Below are 14,890 nucleotides of genomic sequence, written 5' to 3' on the forward strand. Positions count from 1 at the left end.
CTGGTAGCATGACTTCTGCACATTTCCCAGCAGCACCTCAGGCAGGTGCTGAAATCTAGGTCCCGAGGCACCCAAAGGGAGACAGGGAGCTGGGAAGGTGTGAGGTGGGCAGAGGACTTGCTGGCTGACCTCCAAAAAGCTCAATATGGAGGCGGAGCCCACAGCTTGTCCTTTAGCCCAGCCATAGAGCCCAGCTGTCTGTCTGCTGCACAGATGTGGCTGTGTACTGCCACTCTAAATCAGGAGCTGCCAAGAGGTCCCCGCTAGCTGATCCATCAGAAGAGGGTCACCGACCAAGCGGAACAACCCTCTCTGCCTTGGAAAACTAGGCTGACTGTCCCTGTCACCAATTTCTTCCTCGACCTTCTCTTCGTAGACTTGGGAATGGGGTCATAGAGCAGCTTTCAGCTACCTGCCTCTCCTCCCTCTCCATCTGGTTGCCTCTGTGATTTGCTGGACGGTCTACACTGACCTTCCTTCCATTCCAGTGGCTGAGAAGGCAGGCTCGGGAATCTGACGGCTGTGTCTAGACCCAGCCTGTGCTACTTCCAAGTCCTGTGATGCTGGGTGAGAGACAGAGAGAGCTTTTTTTTTTTTTTTTTTTTTTTTTTTTTTTTTTTTTGGAGCTGGGGACCAACCCAGGGCCTTGCGCTTCCTAGGTAAGCGCCTACGGCTGCCCCAGAGAGAGCTTTCTAATGACGGTGAGACAGCCCAACACACAGGAAACTCACAAATGGTGGCTCTTCAGAACCTGCTGGTCCCTCCCTGTGAAACCTAGAGTCAAGGCTCTCCTTAGCTATAGTGAGGCATACACCAGTTTGCTCACACTCAAGCCAGGCAGTGCACACCACTGGAGAGCAATCCCTGTCAGCACTGGGACGTGGGAGGGTCACCGCCCTGCTGTGAGGAACAGTGGACCAGCACCACACCCACTGACTGTGCTCAGATGGCATCAGTCCCATGGCTGAGCCCTCTCTTCTCCCTGTCTGAGTCTTTCCCTGCTCATAGTAATAACCATGCACCATACTTCTTGCTCCACCACCGTGTCAACTGCAGGGAACCCTACATTTGAATCACAATAGTAAACAGAAAATAAAACACACATCTTTCTGATAGCTCACTGCTATGACTTAAAATTAAGTTACTGCAAACTGCAGTTCATTTCTGCAAACTTTTCTTTCCTTTGTTTCAAGGCAGAGTTCCTCCACTTGGCCCTGGCTGTCCTGGAACTTGGTCTGTAGAATAGGCTGGCCTCAAAATCACAGATCTGCCTGCCCCTGCCTCCTCTGTGCTGGGGGTTAAAGGCATGTGCCACCACTAGCCTGCAGTTTTTTTGTTTCTTAAAGATTATTCACATGATTGTCTACACATGTGTGCACATGTGTATAAAGGTGTTGTGTGTACAAGGTGTCCGTGGAGGCCAGGAGGAGACATGAGATTCTCTGGTGCTGGAGTTACAGATGCTGTGAGCCACCTGACATGGGTGCTAGGAACCTTGGTCCTGTGGAAGAGAAGCAAGCACTCCTAACCCCGAGCTTCTGTCCTCCAGGCCCCGCACTTATGTGAAAACAAGAATTACTGTGTAAGCATGTTTCTATCTGTGGCACGTATGAGCATGAGGGTGACACACTGCACACGTAGAGGTCAGAGGGTAATTCAGTGGAGTCTGTCCTTTCCTGCCACCTTTACGTGGGTTCTAGGATCAAACTCAGGTTATCAGGCTCAGGTAGCAGACTTTTGCCTGTTGCCATCTTACCAGCTCCCTGGGTTTTTGCAGTAGGGTCTTACCATGTAGCTAGGCTGGCCTCAATGTGGTCTCATGCATTTACTTACCATGTAGCCTAGGCTGGCCTCAATGTGGTCTCATGCATTTTTTTTACTTCGGTTCCCTCAGTGTTGGGATTATAGGTGAGAGACAGTCTGGCCTTCTTCCTGCAAATTTTGTTCTTTCCTGTGTCTTACCAAAGTTACCAGTATAGGACAAAATGGACCTGACTGACTAGGTTAGTTAGAAAGACACTTCCTGGTTATTAAAATTAAGCCAAGTGTCTGGAGAGCAGGAATCTAGTCTGCAACACCACCTTTAATCATCTTAATAAACGGCATGGAGTGCTATTGATTAAGTAATGGAAATGAGAAGTTTCATTTTTAATAAATATCACATTCAATAAAGGTTAGATTGGGCCTTTCATCACAACTGAGTAGTTAAGGTCACTGGTTCGATATTTCATAAATGATAACCTTTCTCACTACCGTTCAGCTCCTGATGCCATTTCGGAAGGTAATGAGATGCCATTAAGAAGGGCACCTAGGCTACATTTATCTCTAAACTTCCACAGGAAAATCCAGAGATGTCCCAAGTTTAAAATCTGAAAGTTTGATAGCCCCAGTCATCTGAAGAGAATGTTAGGCTACAAATTAAGCCTCCATAGATCTTTTAACAAGATTTCTATTCTTCTGTGTGAGCACGAACATATGTGTGTGGTTGTCTGTCTGTTTATGCCACATGTGTGCAGTGCCCACAGAGGCCAGAAAGGGGACACGTAGCTCCTTTGAAGTCAGGGCTACAGGTAGCTGTGAGCTGCTAACGTGGGTGCTAGGAACTCAGCTCGGCTCCTCTGAAGAACAGCAAACACTCTTAAGCTCTGAGTCATCTGTCCAGCCTTGCCGCAGATCCTAGAGATAGACAGGCATTCCTATCCTCACATGAAACTAGAAGCCGATCAGAGGAGACTAGAGACTGCATAAACCTGTGCTTATGAGATGACACACCACTCAGCCTTCAGGAACCAAAGAAGGAATCATAAGGCAGGCTAAATACTTAAAGCACGGGAAAATAAAATATAACACGCCAAGCCTACCGGATGAATCAAAGGCAGTATTGGGGAGAGATTGGGATTATCATCCACTACATTAAAGCCATGAAGTACAGCCGGGGAGAGGCTCAATGGTCAAGGGAGCTCACAGCTCGATCCCAAGGACCAGGGCTCAAAAGGCAGCAGCATTCATTTGACAAGCTGGTCGTTCCTCTCACCCTCCTGTAGCCTCTGGGAATGCACAGTTCATTCGCCCAGGCTCACATATGTGTGCACACATCACATAACTAACCACCCACCCACCCACAAGAGTATCCCCAAGTGTGCCCGAAGCTGGGTCCCCAGAGCTGATGCTAAAGAGACTGGGCTGTGGCTTGTCCTAGGGAAAAGGTCAGGACCCCAGCTGCTCCAGCTCCCCATTACCATCCCTCACAGGCTCCTCACGGCTCACTGCCACTCCTTACTCACTGTCACAAGGCCTTTCCTTACCAGGGCGAAGAGAAGCTGCTGGAATGCCTCACATACTTCCCAAGAGACAAGCTATATCAACCTTCCATTCTTTACAGTCCCCAACTTCAAGCATTTTATCATAGCAGCAGACGACAGACTAACACAAAAAGGAAATAAGAAAGAAAACCTTTAAAAGATGGACAGATGGACTCACAAACAAAGTGGGGAACAAGCTCACAACTGTTCAGGATATAGGAGTCGGCAATCAAGGCCTCTAATGCAGCCAGGCCTGACAGATCATGCCGGTAATCCCAGCACATTCAAGAGCCAGACGAAGGAGGCCTGGATGAACTCTGGGCCAGCCTAGGCTATAAAATGAGACCCTGTTTCAAACACCAAATAGTATCCCTCAAGCAAATGACAAAAAAATCACTCAACAAATAAGATCATGGCCAACACAGGTTCATTCTTCTCAACATATTCTAAAAACCGAAGAGGAAAGAACAATTTGAACCATTCTGCAAGGCTGGTATTCTCTGCCCACGCCTCCTTCCTTCCTCCAAAGAAAGCTGGTGTCCTGGGAGGGCTGCAGCGCACTCCTCAGCATCAAGCAAGACACAGAACAAAAGGACCAGGGTTGAGGGTGGCTCCACGAGTGGAGAAGGGACATGCAGTGCAAGCTGGGAAGTCTGATGTCCAGAGCCCATAATGGTGGGGAGAACCAGCTATGACCAGCAGAAGTGCCCATGAAAGGAACATCTCTACACACACCTGATCCCACACACGCACCCCTACACACACACACACACACACACATCCCTACCTGTTCCCACACATGCACCCCTACACACACATACCTGATCCTACTCACAATTCTGAAACAAGGCATGGATGGCTTCTGCTCAACAAAGGACTGGAAGTGCTCACCAGAACAGTTGTGCAAGGTGAGAGAACACTCAGTTAGAAAGGAACAGATTAGCTCTTTTCAGGATGACATGCCCTACAACTGGAACACACACACACACACACACTCCCTGTTACAAACAGAGACAATAAGGAGCAATCTGGAAGAGGAAAGCAATGGCAGACACAGTCAGGAAGACGCCCCATAGCGCGGACAGAGAACACCCACCATCAGCACACGCAGAGAGACGCAGCCCACGTCCTCTCAGCAACACCGAGACACAGGCTCGCACTGGATAGTCCAGGCTGGCCTCAAACCTTAACATTTGCCACATCTTCTGTGTGTGCACACGAACACATGACACTTATGTGTCAGAGAACGGTTGTCTGAGGCTGTTCTCTCCTTCCACCATGTGGATCCTGGGGAAGGGGAGAAGCAAGCTCAGGTTGTCAACAGAGCTTTTCTCAGTGGCCTTCTTGGCAGCCCTGGGTTTGTCATACTCAGTGCTTGGTGGTGGTTTTGTTTGTTTGGGTTTGTTTGTTTGTTTTGTTTTTGAGGGACTCAAACATCTGAAGCAGGAAGTGCCGTATGGACAGCCTAGAACAAGCAACATGGTCTCCACACACCAGTCACCGGGAATAGTCCTACTGTGTGCCAGGCAAACAAAGAGCCAGCAATGCTTGCTGCAAGGTGCTTACAATGGCAATAGTTCCGCTCTTAATTCAATCCTGCAAGGAGCAACAGAGCACGCTCAGCACAGGGAGTGGCACTCACTCAGCCACACACCACTTTAAGAACAGAGCTTAGCTCTCTCTGAAGCCTGTACCCTCCCTACTCAATAGGGGAGTCTACGCAATGGCCACAGCCGAGGCCACACCGCCGCCTCTGTGTAAAGGCCTGTACTTTGGAAAATGATCCTATAGGGAAGAGGCTGACTTGGGAGCCAGTGAACACTGTGCTGGTCTGGACAGGAGCTGCTGCCTCAAGAAAGGGGCCACAGTTCACTGTGTCACTAAGTCTCTGTGTCAGCAGAGTCTAAACCCTGCTCTCTCTCCTCAGGGCCGGGAGACTGGATGTGGCCCTTCTGTAATGTGTCCTACTCCGCAGCCTTACCCCTCATGTGCCGAGACCGTTTGCCACTCAGCACAGTCTTCCCTTCTACTACATAGCTAGCCTTGTGTAGCCTGGAACTCAGAGATCTGCCTCTTCCTGTCTCAGGGAGATTCCACACGCAAGGCTGGGTCTTGGCGGACTTGTCCTTAATGGCTAACACCTCAACCACGCAGAGGAAGAGCCTGTCAAGTAGGAAAAGATGTCTTAGACAGCGTGACCTCTGTGCACTGCAGAGTGCAGCTGTGCATGGCCTCTGTGCACTGCAGAGTGCAGCTGTGCATGGCCTCTGTGCACTGCAGAGTGCAGCTGTGCATGGCCTCTGTGCACTGCAAAGTGCAGCTGTGCATGGCCTCTGTGCACTGCAGAATGCGGCTGTGCACGCACGCCCCCCATGGGAAACTGTTTTCATTTACAGACATCATTACTGGTGTTGGTGAGAAAGGCAGCAAACAGGCAACCTTTCCCCCTGCAATAAAGAGCCTGAGAGGAGACAGTCACCATCTGTCAGATGGAAAGGGCCAAACCCAGTAGGAAAGAGCTGTGCTCGTCTCCAGGGCCTCCGCAGGCCTGCAGAGATGCCCGAGCCCCTGTGTATGAATCTGCTCTTTTCCTCTTGCATCTGACTTCACGCAATTTTCATAAGAGAAGCACAGATTCAGTGGTAGAGCGCTTGCCTAGGAAGCGCAAGGCCCTGGGTTCGGTCCCCAGCTCCGAAAAAAAAAAAAAAAAAAAAAAAGAGAAGCACAGATTTCCTAAAACACAGATGAAGAAATTCCTTCCAGTAGCCAGTTCCTGAAGCAACTAGAAGGCTGTTCCAGCAACTGGAGGCTCAGTACAGCGGTAGTGGGGATCCCGGAGATGGAGCGATACACCCAGAGTTCAGATCCTCCCTCTGTACTGTGCAAGCTGCAGGTGGGTGTGGCAGCCTGCTTAAAGCCAGTACTCAGGGGGTTGGGGATTTGGCTCAGTGGTAGCGCGCTTGCCTAGCAAGCACAAGGCCCTGGGTTCATCTCCAGCTCAAAAAAAAGAATAGGGGAAAAAAAAAAAAAAAAGCCAGTACTCAGGAGACAGAGTCAGGACCCACAGGACAAGGTGACCACCATAATCTCTGAGTTCAACACCAACATCTACCCCCAGCAACAACATACACTCATGCAAAACAAAACAAAATTCTAAGGGTGGGTGTTCCACAAAGTAAAACAAACCTATACAGGTGAGCCGGGGTGGGGGTAGGGGTGGGGGTGGGCAGCAGATCCATACCATTCCTGTCAGCAGGATGACTGATGTCAGCTAGGCTCTGGGTACCACCAAAGAAATGAACACCACAGGATGGCCCCTACCCTCAGGAGACAACAGACTAGATGTGGTTTCATTCTTAGGACCTATGAAGAAGGGCTGTAGAGATGGTTGAGCGGTTAAAAGCTCTTGTTCTGCTCTTGCAGAGGACCCAGGGGCAGGTCCTGTGCCCGCACCTGGCAGCTCACAACCACCAGCTCTAGGAGAATCCGACTCCACACATAAAAATGAAATAAATCTAAAAAAGAAAAAGCACGCACACAGGGACTTAAGCTGGTGGTAGGTCAGGAATGCTAACGTCAGTGGTACAGAAAGCAGGGTGGTCAGAAGGCAAGGCGAAGAGCCCTTACGGGGCACTGTGTGACTTTAGCTTGCACCAGCTGAGAGAGGCTGCGGCACACGCACGCCAGAAGAACGGAGGAAGCAGGCTGATATAAGTGCTGCTGGGGAGGGAGGGAGGGAGGGAGGCAGGAAGTGGGCAGGCGCTTCATTGGACACCTGTCCCTCTGCTCATCCCTTTCTCAGGCGTTTGTTAAGAACAGCCCTGTACTGTTCGGCTGAAGTGCTGTGGAAATGCACTGTGGCAACTGCAGTCACCTCACACCAGGGCGTTTCCTATCTCTGTGCAGGGAACACGGTGGTGACAGATGCAGGAACTCATCAGTTTCTTTGCAGTGCAAGAGGTAAATGTCACCACAAAGCAGAGAGGAAACATAAAACATCTGGTTTATTAAACGCTTTCAAAATGGATCCAGGGCCAGTGACACAGTTCAGTGGATGGGACACTTGCTGCCAAGGTGACAACCCAAAGGAGAGAGATGACCCCTGCAGTTGTCCTTCGACCTCTTCCACACCGGCATTATGATCTGGGAGTATCTGTCTCTCTATTCCCCCACCCCCCACTAATTTCTTTAGTGGAGTCCAACTTCAACACTAACTCAGAAAATAAGAGGGATTAAGAGACCAGTCACTGAGGCATGGAGGAGAGAGGATCAGGAGTGCAGTTGCCCTCCAATACCCAGTGGGTTCACAAGCCTGGGGTACAGGAGATGAAGTCTTAGAGGCAAGGGTGGCGGGGTGTCCAAACGACCTGCACGCCCACTCAAGGAAATATACAGGGGGGACTGCCAGGGACTCCTCTGCATACGTCAGCAGCTAATTACAGCGTTCACCGACACACACACACACACACACACACACACACACACACACACACTTTTTTTGAGACAACCTGTTCTTTTCTTTTTTGACAAAGTCTTGCTATACAGACATGCTGGCCTTCTACTCAGCCGTCCCTGCAATCTGGCTCAAGTGCTGTAACGCAGGCGTACACTACACCCAGCCAGCTCTCCACACGGCCTGCGCTGACCCTGACTCCCCAGTCTCCAGCCTCCACCATCCAGTGACACCACACCCAACTCTTCGTTTTTATTCCCTGCAAAGAAGACAGGCAGGCAGACTGGCGTGTGCAGAGAACTGTATGTTCGTCTCTACAGGAAGTATCAGATATGTAGCGCACTTCAGCCCTGCAGACAGCAGAACTGCCCGACTTTAAGGGTGAAGAGACAGGTTCAGACTGGGCAAGTTACCATCTGTTCAGCTGAGGCTGCCTTACGTCATATCTGACCCCACCCCACGTGGGAGACTGTCTTCATTAAAGCCACCCTTTGAGGCTCCATTACAATCTGTGCACACCACCAACAGATGCAGAGGAACTCAGTGTTCAAGAAGCTGGGCTACACCACCAGACGCCCTTCTCTGTGTCTGAGCTCTGTCACCAAGGAGACATACCACATCTCACCCGTCTCTCTACTGTGACATACCTTGGGTTTCATGACTCTTCCTGGTCATGCCCACGTATTTATCTAGTGCCCTTGAGACACATGCTCCAGATTTCCTGTGGAAGGAATTTCTGGACTCCATCAACATAGGTAGGTCAGACCCTATCTCCCCAACAGGAACTTAATCTCCTCTGTGCACATCTGCCCCGCCCTGCCCACTCAGGCGCACTGCTAGCAGCCCATCTCTTTTAGCTTGGCATTTTCCTTCTCGAGAGTTCTTGGGCTTCTATACACCAGGGAAGGAACACTGCACTCCAACACAGAGGAGTAGATCGCACAGTTCAGGAAACTCAAAGGTGGCTGTTCCTTTCAGAGTGGAATCACAGTGCGTCCTTATCCTAACAGCAGCAAGGAAGCAACATTGCCAGCGGCTGTCTCTCCCTGTCAGAGATGTGTGCCTGGCTCCTCTTTGAAACGTGTACAATATATTAATTTGTTGTTTTAAATCCTTATTTGAACAAGGAAGCTATAAATGAAATAAGCAAAATTAAAACAGGCAGTTAATAAAAGTAGACGTCCAGCCCCGTAACTAAGCTAAGCAGAGCCCTGTATTTTCTTCTCTATTGTTTTATTACCAAATTTACAATAAACACAAAAGCTTTCAATTGAAATCTGAGAGGAAAGTGTTTGACTGGGTAATGCAAAACCGGAGCATAAAAATTTCAAGAAGCTATTACTGAAATGCCCAAAGCAGGAAGGTCTTAACTGGCTTATGGTTCATTAACGAAGTAAATTTAACTTTGTATTATTGGCTAATTACATTGAGAGGACATTGAACCTGGCCAAGCACCCTCCATGCTGTCCACACCACAGGCTGCCTGGCTCTCATACCTGCCTCTGTCACCCTGGCTGCACCTGCTCCTCAGCTCCTTCCCGCCTGCCTCTCTCTCTCTCTTTGGAGCACCTGTGTCCCCTCCATTTGTACTTCCCATCTCTCATGTTTGCTCTGTGGGACATCTCGTGCTAAGGCTCACCTTCCAGCAGAGTCCCCACCCTAAATCAACTCTGCAGGAAGCATGGATCGAAGGACAGCAATACTGTTTAGGAAAAAGAAATTCAGCTCTTTGGACAAGAAGGAGCACGGTAAACTGGGCACAATTACCTAATGCATACATTCTGACGCCCTCTCTTCCTGTGGTACTGAAGATGCAGCCCAGTCTCTGTGCACACGGCACCTCTCTACCACCAAGTCACGTCTCCAGTGCAAGGCATATATACTAAGGCTGTCCACACACACATGCCTTTTTGGTTTGTCTTTTGTAGGGTATCATGTGGCCCAGGGTATCCTCAAACAGAGCTGATGTGGACCTTGAACTCCTGACCTTGTGTTTACCCTCCACGCTCCACCATGCTGTGTATAGCTTCACAATAAGCAGAACCTCATTCCCATCACCGGGATAACTGCTTCTGTCCAGTTCTTTACACACAGTCCACCCAAACGGCAGGGTGTATAACCTGAGCTTACAGTACGCGCTTTATACAGCGTTACTTCCTTCCAGGCGTTTCTGGAGTCCTGGAGTTAAAGGCATGTGCTACCACACCCAGCCTGTTAGCCACATTTCTGTGTCAAAGAAAACAAGACTGGCCTGTACGCTGTCATCTGGTGGGTAAGGGAACTTGCTGCCAAGCCAGATGCCCTGAGTTCCTACAATGAAAGGACAGAACTGACTCCCATCCATGTAATTACATGATGCATGTGCACACATACAATAAGCACTACACATAATTACACAAAAACGAAAGCAGGCAGAGCAGTACACCTCCTGTCAGGAGTACCGGGACGAAGCCCATGTGTTCTCTTCAGCACTGGTGTCTCCACTGCTAAGAACTTGCAGGCCAGGTGCAGGCAAGATTCCTGGCCCTGAGCCTCCTGGTCAGAAAGAATGTAGCTACCTGGACAATTCTGGTTGCGGACAGCCAGGCCTGACCCTACACGCCCAAGGCAAACATTGATTCACAATCACTGCCACAAGTGTCACACTTTGAACATGTGTCCATGGGACACTCCTTACTGACCTCATGAAGAGAAACCCACATCACACAAGGTGAGAACCAGCTCCTGCAAATTGTTCTCTGACTTTCAGACAAACAAAGCGCCACAGACACGATTGACAGGCAAAACAAAAACCAAACAAACGAAAAACAAGCCCCAGTACTCCAAACCTCCCTGCTTTGAAAAAGAGGTTGGCTGATCAAAAAAACTACATATGACCAGTCGGGTTTCTTTAGACAGGGTTTCTGTTTGTTTGTTTGTTTGTTTGTTTTTAATATAGACCTGGCTGGTCTTGATATCATGAACTCATGATAATCTTACTGCTTCAGAATGCATTGCTAAAATGAAATTCTTTAAAGTATAGAATAAGAGCAATAAAGAAGAAACCAGACCATATTATTTAGGAATAAACTGGGTTTAAATTATATCAGTTTAAGAATTCTATAAAAGGGCCATAGAAATAACCCAGTGGTTAAGCACACTTGCTGTAGAGGACCAAGGTTCAGTTCCTAGTGCCCCCCAATAGCTCATGACTACCCACAGGAATGCGTATGTGCACATATGCATATTCATGCACAGCACCCAGACAAATCTAAAGGAAACAATCCTGCAAAAAGCTAACAATCGGTAAATTTAATGCTAATTTGTTGTTGAGGAATTCTTTCTCCATACAGTTTAGAAAAATCACCCCAGAGATCAGAAGAGTCTGATTTCAATCCTGATAATGCATCTAACACCACAAAACCACATAGCCAACCTGGTTCGGTGAGGTCCACTAACGGTGAATGACTTAGGAGGGTGAGGGTGAAGCGCCACAACAGTGGGAGGGGCTGCCTCACTAGGGCCATCAGCTTTGTTTACAGCAGGACTTGGCTGTCCTGGCTACCTCCTGACATAGAGATTCAGAGTGATAATGTGCAGTTTAAAACCTAAGAAGGGAGATTTCTGGCACTTATTACTTTATTAAATTCTCTTTTGCATCTGATTTTTTCTTTACCTTTTTGAGACATGATCTCAGGTAGCCCAGGCTGGCCTCAAACTAACTGTGTAGCTGAGGATGACCTTGAATGTCTAAACCTCCTGCTTCTACTTCCCAAGTGCCATTGTGCCCAGTTTATTCAGTAGATGCAGTACCTGGTGTGGACCATGCTTCATGCATGTCAGACAAACATTCTACCAACAGAATGCAGCCCAGCTCAGTGCTTATAACCTGCGCACAGAATGAATGTCCTGGCTCTGCAGAGCTGCTTCTCTTGCAGCTCTCCTAGGGAGAAGACTGAGCCTGCTGGGACGCCGATCATTCTGAAAACGCCCTTTGAAGGCACTTCTGAGTGATGGTGGGAAGAGGAGTGGATTCCTACAGTGACTCAACCAGGGTCAGAACAGACAGCAAACGCAGCAGCTGCTCAGACACTCATCAACGCACAACACAAACACACACTCTCACACGCTAGCCTGAGAATGAAGATTTCTCCTGCTTGGTCTCCAGCTAAAGCATGCTATTTCTACTTTAGGTTTGAGAAAATAAAGCAAACCTTTAGTAAGCACCAATGTCACCATCTTCACAGCTTTCTTTCCAGTAGAAGCAGCAGCCACAAAGTCAGCAAGCAGATATGATGGCACTCGACACTGAATGTGCTGACAAGAACAGCACGGGACAGAGGCTTGTGTGGTGAGGACTTCATCTAGTTATAAATGTGGGGAGTGCCTGCACTCACAGGCAGAAGTAAGCATTCCTTTAAAAGAAGTGTTTCTTTGGCTCCTATCCCAGTGCAGTAGCAATCAAAGGCCTCAAGTCCCAGGGGGCTCACATGTCGTTGAACACCCACAGTGGCACAGGTTCAGGAGCTCTGGCAAACAGGTAAATGGATGCTAACAGCCCAGACTAGCCAGGACACTGAGAGACTTAAAACAAAACAACAGACCCATCCCAGAAAGGTCGGCTCCTTTTACCACTTTGCTTTCTCAAGAACCAGGAAATATGTAGGCATTGTGGCTTTGCCTTTATTCCTAACATTTGAGAGGCAGCCAGATCTCTGAGAGTTGAAGGCTAGCCTGGTTTATACAGTGAGTTCTTGCCAGCACTACAGAGACCCAGTGTAAGAAAAACAAACAAACAAACAAAACCAAAACAACCCAGGGGAAAATTTACAGCTCCATTCAACTGCTAAGTGACTAGGAGTCAAAGAAACAACTTGCTCAAAGTCTAAGGACAGTTCAGCTATAAATGCAGAATGAGACTCTCCAGGTGCCCAGCTGCAGTTTAATAAGACCCGGAAGTCCAGGAAACATTTCCGGGGCAGTTTCTGTAGTAAGCAGTGGCTGACACAGAGCGCAGTATCAGGACAAAGAGCTTTGCCGCCTGTGGAGTGGTAAACTGAGGCAGCAGTGGAGTTCAAGAGCTGGGTTTCTGGAGTTAGTCTGCCCATGGATGAATTACACCTGTTTGTTCCCTCGATTTTTATGAGGGTGGCTCTCACAATTTAAAGAGACATCAAGACAGTTCTTTCAACAGGTAGCTGTGCACAAAACACTCGGAAAGATGTTATTAGCACACAAACTAACGTTTACTGGTAATTGGACTAGCTTTGCTGATGGCCCAATTCGGCTACTTTTGATCACTACCAGAAAAATCTAAAAGACAGGATTGGGACTTGTCTTGGCACGGCTGGAAGCCTGGGCCCAGCAGCCACAGACATCACGAATGCACCCTATGACGTGACCTTGGAAGCCTTCCGGAAACCCTTCTCTGACAGAGCTCAAGTGCGGACTAGCCATCGAGAAATAAGAACGTCTGAGAAATATACACGTGCCAGACAGTGTGGGTCTCTCGGCTGACTTTTTATTCTCGAGGAGACCGCGTCGAATCCACTTGACTGGGATGCCGAAGCCTAGTCAGAGCGCTGGTGCGTCTCTGGCCTAGCACTTCTTGCTCGTCCGTCGCCCCTTGAGTCCAGGCCGGGGAGGTCCTGCTCTCTAATTTCTGGGCAAAGGCTCAAGGGATTGAAGGAGGGCACGAAACGCTAGCCTGTGCGGGTAGACTCCGCTTCGGTAGCATCAGAGATTGAGAGGTCCGACTGAGCCCTGGAGAGGCTTGACCTTGGTGTCCCGGGCTCCGTTTGCCCATCTGCTGTCTCAGGACGATAACCCTAACCCCTAGTCTATGGCAGGAGTGTGTAGGGGGAGCGTGGGACAGGGTCGCGGGGACCGGGTACCCCATTGCAGCGGCTTCCCCGGGGCTCTCGTCCCGGTCCAGCGACTGCGTGGGCCCCGACCCGGTCTGAGCACGGTGCACACCACGCACAGGACGTGGAGAGCCGGGCGGACGCTGGACCCGCGCCAGGGCGCGAGGGTCGCGGCGGTGCCGGCAGCTCGATGGCTGGCAGGCGCGCACAGCGGCGGGGTCACGCGGCCTCTTGGCCGGGCCGTGGCCTTGCCGGGGCCGCTGCGGAGCCAGAGCCACCCGTCCGACCGTCCAGAACCACCGAGCCGGGCCTCAGCCCGGCCGACGCCGCGCCGCGGGCCTCACCTCCCTGCGCACGTTCAGCAGTGAGTAATAGTCTTCATTGTCCAGCTCCTCCTCGCTCAAGGCCGTCGCCATCTTCGCAACCTTTCACCCCGCCAAACCGGCGAGGCCGTAGTTAAGAGGGTACGGCGCTGCCTGGTGTTCCCAGCGCGTCTTCCGCCTACGCCACAGCGGCCCCTGGCGGCCCGGAGCCTCACCGCAACCCTCGGGACGCGCCTGCGCACTGCGCCCCCGCGTGGCCGAGGCCGGAAGCTGCGAGGCCGGGAACTTTGCATGTGCTTCTGTTAAGGCGTGTGTGTGTGTGTGTGTGTGTGTGTGTGTGTGTGTGTGTGTGTGTGTGTGTGTGTGTGTGAGCGTGTAAGGTGTGCATGAAATTGTGGTGTATGTATATGTGTGAGTGTGTGTGTGTACGAGCGTGTTTGGAGTGTGTGGTGGAGGTGTGGTGTTTGGGTGGAGATGTGGTATGTGTTTCAGTGTGTGTGTGGTGTGTATACCAGTGTGTGGGATGTGTGAGGAGGGGATGTGTTATGTGTGTACGAGCATGTATGAAGTCTGTGAGAGTGTGTTGGGGTGTGAGTGGGGTTGGGGTTGTGGTATATGAGCGGGGATATGTGTGTGTGTGGAGAGGTGAGTGTTCAATTGTGTGTGGGGGTGTGTATGTGAGTGAGTGAGTGAGTGAGTGGGTGTGAGTAGGTATGGTGTGTGTGTACAGTTGTGAGAGTGGGGGTTATGTGGTGTGTGTGTACATGTGTGGGTGGGGAGCATCCTACAGGGCCACACTACACATATAAGACCCTTATGGCCCGGGTTCTGGGTGGTGGCGAGTGGGGGATGCCTGAGCTTCTTCCCCTCCTTTGGAGCCTGTTGGAAAGCCACCCTGAGCCCAGGCGCGCATCTCACTAGCCAACCCCGGAGGGAAGCCGCTGGTGGCTTCCCTGACTTTCACATGCT

At 50.1% G+C, this 14,890-nt stretch overlaps 1 protein-coding gene across 1 annotated transcript in view; it reads right to left on the reverse strand.

Moving 5' to 3' along the window:
* Window positions 1-14,068, reverse strand: part of Dnajc11 (DnaJ heat shock protein family (Hsp40) member C11) — a 46,071-nt gene extending 32,003 nt beyond the window's left edge. Inside the window, exon 1 of the mRNA XM_032894085.1 lies at window positions 13,943-14,068. Within this exon, the coding sequence (XP_032749976.1) occupies window positions 13,943-14,014 (72 nt within the window). The 5' untranslated portion in view covers window positions 14,015-14,068. The remainder of the gene's footprint in view (window positions 1-13,942) is intronic.
* Window positions 14,069-14,890: the final 822 nt, after the last annotated feature.

This window comes from Rattus rattus, chromosome 1 (genome assembly GCF_011064425.1).
Source record: "Rattus rattus isolate New Zealand chromosome 1, Rrattus_CSIRO_v1, whole genome shotgun sequence".
NCBI lineage: Eukaryota > Metazoa > Chordata > Mammalia > Rodentia > Muridae > Rattus > Rattus rattus.